This window comes from Pimephales promelas, chromosome 5 (assembly GCF_988280905.1).
Source record: "Pimephales promelas chromosome 5, fPimPro1.hap1.1, whole genome shotgun sequence".
NCBI lineage: Eukaryota > Metazoa > Chordata > Actinopteri > Cypriniformes > Leuciscidae > Pimephales > Pimephales promelas.
The window spans coordinates 25,364,162-25,374,393 of NC_142773.1; the positions used below are offsets into that span (position 1 = coordinate 25,364,162).

The 10,232-nt window shown below is 39.1% G+C and overlaps 1 protein-coding gene across 1 annotated transcript; it reads right to left on the bottom strand.

Annotated features, from left to right (window-relative positions):
- Positions 1-2,566: 2,566 nt before the first annotated feature.
- Positions 2,567-5,350, bottom strand: trdc (T-cell receptor delta constant). Its single transcript, XM_089131191.1, has 4 exons — positions 4,909-5,350; positions 4,034-4,333; positions 3,843-3,917; positions 2,567-3,701 (listed from the first exon to the last, which is right to left on the bottom strand). Exons 2-4 carry the CDS (start codon positions 4,206-4,208, stop codon positions 3,592-3,594), a joined length of 360 nt encoding a protein of 119 aa, XP_088987317.1. The 5' UTR covers positions 4,209-4,333; positions 4,909-5,350; the 3' UTR covers positions 2,567-3,591.
- Positions 5,351-10,232: the final 4,882 nt, after the last annotated feature.

The following is a 10,232-nucleotide window of genomic DNA, read 5'->3' on the forward strand; positions in this document are numbered from 1 at the left end:
ACCATCAAATCCAGACAAAAAGCAGTTTTTACTTGAGCTTTTTTTATAGTTTCAGAGGAGAGTTAACTGGTTTGTAAATGAGTAGAGAAGTAACCGGTTTTTATAACTATTATTAATGGAGAAGTGCTCATCATAAATTTTCAGAAGTCACTTTCTTGCATTACAGAAGACTTAAAATCAATAAAAAAAATGATAAATCTCACCTGACTCCACTATAAGTTTTGTACCGGTGCCAAAGATTATCTTATTGATTCCCTGGTCATTCACACAACACTACACACTATGTCAAATACCCTTCATCCTCAACTGAGCAATATTTCTACATGCAAACTAAGATGGAAAAAATACAAAATATTACATTTATAATCTTTGAATTATCCCAAGTTATAATGAACATTTTGCAGTCGTTCCACTTCCCTTTAATTAAAGAATTATAAATATAATATAAAAAACAAATAATACTTTCAAGCCATACTTTTCATGCAATTAAAGTAACAACAAAAGCTATTAAAAGTAATACTCACTGGACTGCACAATTAAATTTGTTCCAGATCCCATAAAGAGCTTGTAGCCTGAACCAGACGACCACAGTGTTGCATTCCCATACATAAAACCTCTTCCTACAATATAGAGATAAAAAAAATATATAGATTTAATACGAGATATCTTCACATCGTTATTTACCAAACTCTCAATGACACAATCTAAAAATAGACAATATACTTCTATATTTTGACATTCTTTCCCAATAAATTTAAACATTATCAAAGGCATGCCTAAAAAAAATATATATATTTTCAATTATTTTGAAATTGTAAAATTTTAATTATTGTTTTTACATTAGAGAATTGAAGGATTTTTACTATTTGTCTCAAATTTTGCCTGAGATAGCATACATTAAAATGAAGCCAGAGTCTTTAGTGGCTATAAACAATCACTGACATCTTTGAGAATATATCAGTGATTGTGATGCAACAGCCATATTTCATTTAAACATAATATTTGACTGGTGCGGTGAAACAAATTGAATAAATGCATTCAATTTTGTGGCAGTTTGAATCCTTACCTTAGTGTCACTACTCCCAATTTCCATCAGATCCTGGGATAGCCTTTTTCTGCACTTCCTGTGTAAGGAAGTGTTTTGAATGTGAACATGAGTTTAGCTACGGAATTAAAATAACTCCTACCTAACAACATATTAGACTAGGTGAAGAAACCATTCAAATGAAGAATACAAAGAAACTCACCTCTTCATTTAGACATCAGTGTTCTACTGGCCTACTTTTACCTTGACACAAGGCCTTTTTGTTGCTCATTCCTGTCAACCTAAGCAGTGTCTAAAATAGGCTCATAACATTTGGGCTTTTACTCGTTTTTGTTTTGTCAACCCATATTAAAACTGAATGTTTACAAGCTCTAAATAAACGTAGGCCTATCTGCTGTAAACAAAACACTTTTGAACGCCTCCTTGGATTCGATGGAGTAGCCTAGAAAGTAAAAGCACGATGCTATTGATGTCTCTTTTTTGTTGTTATTTAAAGGCTACACAATAGTGGGGTAAAGCCGGATTGAAATTGGGACATGAGACAAGCTAGACAAGAACCATTATCTCCTTAAGCAAACAGCTCGAGAGTTCAAATACAAGCAAAACAGGTGGAATTTGCGGAATCATAGAAGGTAGGCTGCTACCATTTAAGCTCAGGCGACCACTAGAGGTCACTATAGTCTCCCTGTTTAGACAACCAGCCTGACGGCATGCAAAAGCCTACTATAGACACAAGAGGGCAATAGCCTACACCTTGTATTTCATGGTCTCGGTTAGCAGCAAGCTCACATAAAAATGTGTGAGTGATAACATCTTACTTATTATACTTAATAAATAAAATTAACTGATTTGAAAGTACAATAGAACAAATATCTACTTTTAAGAGACTAGTAACTTACACTAATGTTCAATTTTTTATGTTTTTAAAATAAATCTCCTCTGCATTTATTTGATCCAAAAACTGTAGGCTATAGTAGTTAAATAGTAAAAACAGATATTGTGAAATATTTTTACAATGAAAAAATTACTGTTTTCTATTTGAATTTTCAACATTACTCCATTCTTCAGTGTCACATGATCCTTCAGCTATATCATTCCAATATGTTGATTTGGTCTATTATCTATTATTTGTATTTTTTAGTACAAAAAATAAATAAATCAGGTTTTATTTAGAGAATGGAAAGTTCAAAAGGACAGCATTTGTCTGAAATAGAAAGTTTTTGTAACGATTATACACTCTACTGTTTAAAAGTTTGGGGTCAGTAAGATTTTTTTAAAAAATGAAAGAAATTGATACTTTTAATCAGCAAGGATGTATAAAATGATCTAAAGTGACAGTAAAGACATTTATGACGTTAAAAAGCTTTCTTCTATTCATGCTTTGAACTTTCTATTTTCTATTGAACTCTTTTTAACATTGATAATAATAAATAATAATAACTCACAATATTATAATAACTAATAATAACAATGATTTCAGAAGGATCATATGACACTGGAGACTGGATTAATTAAAAAAAAAATGACCCCAGAAGCTGTAGATGCGAGACTTATTTTACAGCTGTTTTTCGCTTTATATCACAGAGGCACTGAGGGGAAAACACTTAGCAAAAAAACACACTAATTCTTGGAACCCGAAGCGAGCAGTAGATCTTTATCCAAAAGTGTGGTTCGCGTCTGCCTAGAGCAGCAATGTGCTGTTGAAACTGTGGTTTAGACATTCTCGCATGAAACTTTTTTCATGAAGGCATTTTATTACATGATTAAACAAAACAAAAATCATATTACATGAAAAAAGTAATTAAGTCAAATAATAATCAATAACACAATTACACAATGTAAGAGTCTTGAACTCTTTGATACCACTATGTAAAAAAATATATCTTGCTGATTTAAAAAGCATAAAAATACTAATTTGCACTTTTTTGAAAAAAAAAAAATCTAGAAAGACAACAAAGCAATATGCACATTACACCACTGGATTCAGAAATGATTATAATGCAAAAAAAAAAAAAAAAAAAAAGACAATAGGTTGTATCTATGTTTTGTATTTTAACTGGTAACACTTTACAATAAGGTTCATTAGTTAACATTAATTAATGTATTTATTAACATGCACTAACCATGAGCAATACATTTGTTACTGCATTTGTTCATTTTTGTTAATGTTAGTTCATGAAAATACAGCTATTCATCATTTGTTCATGTTAGTTCACGGTGCATTAACTAATGTTAGCAAGATTTTAATCAAGTATTAGTAAATGTTGAAAATAACATTAACAAAGATTAACAAATGCTGTATACTGTATGTGCTATTCATTATTAGTTCATATTAACTAATGTAGTTAACTAATATTAACTAACAAAACTTATTGTAAAGTGTTACCTTTTAACTGCATTACTAACAATTTGTATTGTTAATTCCATTTAACATTAACAGACAGAGATATAGATAAATATTGTCACTCACTAAAATCGCATTTGTTTGTTGATCCCAGGGTCTGATCAAGCGTCAGTTAAGAAATCCTATTTGCTGAATTGAACTATTAAAATAGAAATGCCTTTACAGTCATCAATACGTTGACTGCAACACATTTAGCCAGCAGAATTCTCAGACCTGTCACAAGAAGGGTCACAGACTTCATTTTTGGTTCATCTGAGAGAAAGAAAAAGAAAATTTCAACACAAATTGAATTTTCCCTTGATGTTTAATTTACTTATATAGCATAATGCATAATGTAGATGACTAATGCAAGATATATGTGTAGCATATAATATACTGTATTTTATTACTAACCGCTGTTTAACACTGAGACTGGAGTACTAGAAGCATGTGTTTCACAAGTCACTGGATTTGGTTTATCAGGACTTTCTGCAGAATAAGAATTAAGTAGAAAACAATATAGATATATATATAACGTACAATACTTAAAACATTAAATCACATAAAATTTAAAAAAAGAAAAGCGCAATTATCAATTTAAGTACCTGTCACAGGAGCATCAGGGGGTTGTTCCGAGTTTTCTCTGATTTCATCCACTTGGCATGTTTGGATTTTTTCACCAGCGAATCCAGCATAATAATAGGTTTTGCTGGATTTGAACAGTTCTGCATTGTTGGTATTTAGATTCACAGGGCTTTTACTTTCCAGAATCAATTCCATAGTCTTTTCTTGAGGAAAGAACCCGCCGGCCAAACAAATATCCTGTTCTTTGACCTTGTTATCCTGTTCTTTGCCCTTCAAAGGGGACAGGATGGACAAAAAACCCGGAGGAGTCGGCGATCCAACTAAGCAAAGAAAAATAAGCAGTTTTCATCGATTTTTCAAATCTTTAGCAAGACCGTACTTTCTTTACATGTAGTATTTGCAAAACTAAGCCCATAATGTAGTGAAAACACCTTGCAGTCATCTATGCATGCATTTAAGATCACTAGTTGTATGAACAAATATAATGACTCTATTACAAACATTTTCTTCAGAGCAATGGGTTAACACTAGTAAACATACTGTGATCCCAAGCTGAACACAACCAACTAAGCAACTAACAAACATCATTTGAACCTAATTGGTGTTTCAACTGGTTGGTGTAAAAGCATGCAATAGTACAAAAGAAGCACTTACTTGGTGAGACAGTGAGGGTTATCGGCTTTCCGAATGTTAAAGTGTCAGTAGCTGAAAATGCACTGCTACCGTATCCCTTACAAAAACACTTTTGACCCTACATCTGCATTAGAACTGACAAACTGACCTAAATAAGCCCCATTTACAACAACTAACTAAGCAAAGTTCGCTTATTCACAAAACCAGGTGCATGGGTTGGACAAATGCTTTATAATAATAATATTGAAGTGGATTTACTTACTTGGTGTGACCGTGAGACGGATGGGAGCTCCGAAAGTTAAAGGGTCTGCACTTCATTCAGCCCTCTGACAATATCCTTTGGTAATGGAAAGTATCTACATATCTTAAGAAATATAATATAGACTCATCTGAAATTAGATATGAAATAACCCGTTGAAAAGATCCAGTTTGATTTTCTTTCAAAGACAATTCTATCTGCCGGTCTGTCCTCATGATAAACATGTCTGCTCCATTCAGATACAAACTGGTGACTGGAACAAACGCCTTCAAAACAGAAAACAAGAGAATAAAACCTGTGATCATTAAGTCTTTCAGTCAGATATTGGTTTAAAGCTATTAATGCAATTTATAAATGGATATTCTTTCCTAACAGTGCTATGAGATTTTGTACAGTCACTAATGAAGAATCTATCACTGTGGTACTCCCAACACAATGAAAAACATCAGTACAAAAACCTGACGCAATGTGCCCTGTGTTGGGGGGTTGTCTTATACGGAAGAGAGAGTCAAAGGCTGTCTTCTGAAAAAGCTTCTCAATAGACATATTTGACTAAAACTATGTTAAAAATCCATTGCCATGAGATGAAACACCAAGCTGCGGTGGAAATCTGCATGTCCAAGATGACAGAACAACCTCAGAAGAATCTTTCAGCGCAGTGGCAGCTATTTAAACTCTTTGAGGTTTTTGTATGAGACAAAGCAAGAAGTGAATCACTGTGGTACCCCAATCCACACTGACACAACCCGACACAAAAACTAACAGCCAGCCTCTGTCAAAGAGCAAACAATGACACATCAAACAGAATAACTTTTTACAAAAAATATATGGAGAGATTGATGCCTAAAACACTCGATGAAAAGTCTTTAAAAACTTTTAGTAAATAATTGGTCTTATACATTTGGGATCTTGTGACAATGTAAGAACAGTAAGTGAGAAATACTACAGATTCTATACTTTGTGGAGCTGTCTGTAATTACATAATACTTAATAATAGGCCTATTTTATTTGTAACACAGGCATTACAATTCAATTCAATGCACGTTTATTTGCATATCACTTTTTACACATTTCAAAGCAGCTTTACAGAAAAGCCATGAGTCTATATTACAGTTTTAGAGTGTTCTGGACCCAAGGGTTCAGGGGGCCAAGGCGAACCCGAGGGTTCAGGGGGCCAAGGCGGACCCGAGGGTTCAGGGGGCCAAGGCGGACCCGAGGATTTAGGGGGCCAAGGCAGACCCGAGGGTTCAGGGGTCCAAGGCGGACCCGAGGATTCAGGGGTCCAATGTGGACCCGAGGGTTCAAGGGGCCAAGGCGGATCCGTGTGTTCAGGGGGCCAAGGCGGACCCGAGGATTCAGGGGTCCAATGTGGACCCGAGGATTCAGGGGTCCAATGTGGACCCGAGGGTTCAAGGGGCCAAGGCGGATCCGAGGGTTCAGGGGGCCAAGGCGGACCCGAGGATTCAGGGGGCCAAGGCGGACCCGAGGATTCAGGGGGCCAAGGCGGATCCGAGGGTTCAAGGGGCCAAGGCAGACCCGAGGGTTCAAGGGGCCAAGGCGGATCCGTGTGTTCAGGGGGCCAAGGCGGATCCGAGGGTTCAAGGGGCCAAGGCGGACCCGAGGATTCAGGGGGCCAAGGCGGACCCGAGGGTTCAAGGGGCCAATGCGGATCCGTGTGTTCAGGGGGCCAAGGCGGATCCGAGGGTTCAGGGGGCCAAGGCGGACCCGAGGATTCAGGGGGCCAAGGCGGACCCGAGGATTCAGAGGGCCAAGGCAGACCCGACGATTCAGGGGGCCAAGGCGGATCCGAGGGTTCAAGGGGCCAAGGCAGACCCGAGGGTTCAAGGGGCCAAGGCGGATCCGTGTGTTCAGGGGGCCAAGGCGGATCCGAGGGTTCAAGGGGCCAAGGCGGACCCGAGGATTCAGGGGGCCAAGGCGGACCCGAGGGTTCAAGGGGCCAAGGCGGATCCGTGTGTTCAGGGGGCCAAGGCGGATCCGAGGGTTCAGGGGGCCAAGGCGGACCCGAGGATTCAGGGGGCCAAGGCGGACCCGAGGATTCAGAGGGCCAAGGCAGACCCGACGATTCAGGGGGCCAAGGCGGATCCGAGGGTTCAAGGGGCCAAGGCAGACCCGAGGGTTCAAGGGGCCAAGGCGGATCCGTGTGTTCAGGGGGCCAAGGCGGATCCGAGGGTTCAAGGGGCCAAGGCGGACCCGAGGATTCAGGGGGCCAAGGCGGACCCGAGGGTTCAAGGGGCCAAGGCGGATCCGTGTGTTCAGGGGGCCAAGGCGGATCCGAGGGTTCAGGGGGCCAAGGCGGACCCGAGGATTCAGGGGGCCAAGGCGGACCCGAGGATTCAGGGGGCCAAGGCGGACCCGAGGATTCAGGGGGACAAGGCAGACCCGAGGGTTCAGGGGTCCAAGGCAGATCCGAGGGTTCAGCGGGCCAAGGCGGACCCAAAGATTCAGGGGGCCAAGGCGGACCCGACAGTGCAGGGGTCCAAGGCAGACCCGAGGATTCAGGGGGCCAAGGCGAGGCGAGGGTTCAGGGGGCCAAGGCAGACCCGAGGATTCAGTGGGCCAAGGCAGACCTGAGGGTTCAAGGGGCCAAGGCAGACCTGAGGGTTCAAGGGGCCAAGGAAGACCCAAGGGTTCAGGAGGCCAAGGCAGACCCGAGGATTCAGTGGGCCAAGGCAGACCTGAGGGTTCAAGGGGCTAAGGAGGATCCGAGGGTTCAGGGGGCCAAGGCGGACCCGAGGGTTCAGGGGACCAAGGCGGACCCGAGGGTTCAGGGGTTTAATTTTAAACGTTTTTTGTTTTTTTTGTTTTTTTGGTTTTCTGTTAGAATATTCTTGTGCTTATTGAGTTATAACAATTGTTAAAGTTCTGTATTGGTACATATAGTGCACTAGGCGGGTAAACGTGACTGCTACTGACCTGCACAGTTAAGTAATGTACAATTACAGATACTGTATTGTAGCTACATGATGTAGGCCTAGTAAATGTTTTTTTTTACCTCAATAGCTAGTATACATGCAACACATGCATATGTAATATCAGAATGTCGTTTAAAACTTAGCCAACAGTAAATGCTGATTCACACCAAGGAACATAATGATGAATATACGGTTTTTAAAATCTTTCTTAAATGTAAAAGAAAAGCAGAGTCCACAACACAAGTTAAGAAAGGCGAAGAGGAACGATATCTTTGGAATCACCTTTTTTTCAGCTTATAAACAGCTTATGCACGGCCATTCGTTACGCTAATCGTTCTTGTTGTGAACAAGCCTTAAAGTCCCCGTGAAATCAAAATTGAACCTATTTACTTTGTTAGCGCATATTACTAGTCTTGTGGTGAACAATTAATCCGTGCAAGTGAATATAAATTAAAAAAATGTTTTACCTTAGTAATCTTTAATCAAAATCTGAAAAGTTACTTCCGGTCTGGAACGGTTTCTTTTTCTGATGACGTAGGTTTCACAGTTTGGGTGGGGAAACGCTTAACCACTCCCCTCAAACCGTTAGTTTGCTATGAGCGAGAGATGGAGAGGAGGAGCTCTAGAGTAAAACCCTGCCCTCTGTTCAATATTCCGTTTCACTTGGAAATACGTCACAGCACTAGAGAAAAATCGTTTGCAACTTCCGGTTCACGGGGACTTTAATGTAAATATAATGAGTTCAGATGCAAAAGCCTCTAAATGCCATTTGAAATTTTCTTCTTTAATGATGATTTTTTATCAAACTTGTATATTTAAGTTCAGTAATTTCACTTAAATAACAATTAATAGATAATTATCATTGCCATTTAAGTGAAATCACTGAACTTAAATATACAAGCTTGATAAAAATCATCATTAAAGAAGAAAATTTCAAATGGCATTTAGAGGCTTTTGCATCTGAACTCTTCATATATTGTTTGATAACTACAGTACCATTGTAATAAACTGTCATTTATGTTAACTTTTAGTTTATATTTTTAGTTTAAATTCAAATACATTGATTCTGACTCTTGACTTCATCTTTAGAAATAACATTACTAAATGTGCAATTTGACAGTGTGTAGGCCTAAGTGATTTATTGTAGTGTTAAGAGCTGTCACACCATGACTGAGGGTCTGGTCAAACTGAAACTAACATCATATAATAAGGTAGGAAACACATGCATTTTGAAATCAAATGACAAGAGTTTTAGTAGGGGCTCCTCAAAGATTGAATCAACGTGACCCCCGAGTACACACTGAAATATTCTGTGGCAAAAACGGTTCAATGGAGTTTGCATTAAGGAGAGATGATAACGCAGCTGGCGTATATGTGGTAAGCTGATCTTCAACCACTGTGGTTTCCTGTCAGGAAGTGGGTGAGGAGCTGAGAGGTGTTCTAAGAACAACCCGTCCCCTTCCATTTCTAGACAGCATCAACTTCACAGCTCTTTCCTCTGTGATTTACACTAAACCCCATTTCCCTCTTCTAATTATAAAGTCAATTTTGCACCAATTAGGAAAATTAGACAATGACAAAAACACATGGTAACATAATGAAGAGAGGTTCTATTTTTCTACATTAACTAAAGCATTAGTGATCAAAGAATGTAAAATATTTTTCCAGGATTTAGGAATGGTTTCATATTCATATACTTTAAAGGGATAGTTCACCCAAAAATGAAAATTAAGTCATTAATTACTCACCCCCATGCTGTACCAACCCCGTAAGACCTTAGTTCATCTTAGTTCATATTTTTGATTAAATTTGAGAGCTGTATCACTACCACATAGGCACCCTAATGGGTTCAAACTTGACACGCCCAGAAAGTCATTGAAGAAAATGTTCCATGTGACAACAGTGGCTCAACAATAAGTTTATCAAGTGACGTCAACAAGGCTAAGGTTACCTGCCATCACAGTTTGAAAGTCATTTCACGCAAAATTTCTAGTTAGTTGGCTGTGGCGAGCAGGCAAGTAAGTTACCAGTAACTTACCAAATAAGTTAGTTGGCTGTGGCGAGCTCCTCCATCTCCACTATACTCCGACTCGTAAAGATAGCCATGAACATCAGATTCGAGCAGGAGACTTTCAAAAGCCTCTTCTTCCATATCATGTTTAGTTTCTTCCGTCATTATCATACTTCCTATCTCCACAGCGCTTGTTAGCTTAGCTTCCAAAAACAAGATGGCGGATATTGATTTCAGTTCATGCCTGTCTATGGTTTTTGCGAGTGAAGTTCCACCCACTGATCTGTAGTAGGCCTGTAGGGTGAATGGGTTCCACACCATTAAATAATAATGAGCTAATGTTTGTAGTCTCTACAGATTTTAATAAAATGTGACTTCCTGCT

Bases quoted from the DNA above. Each gene is read 5' to 3' on its own strand.
- trdc (XM_089131191.1), bottom strand. From the start codon at position 4,208: ATGGAATTGATTCTGGAAAGTAAAAGCCCTGTGAATCTAAATACCAAC. The intron at 3,918-4,033 runs GTACTTAAATTG...CTTATTCTGCAG, and splicing joins CCCTGATGCTCCTGTGACAG to AAAGTCCTGATAAACCAAAT. The intron at 3,702-3,842 runs GTTAGTAATAAA...TCTTTCTCTCAG, and splicing joins AGTCTCAGTGTTAAACAGCG to ATGAACCAAAAATGAAGTCT.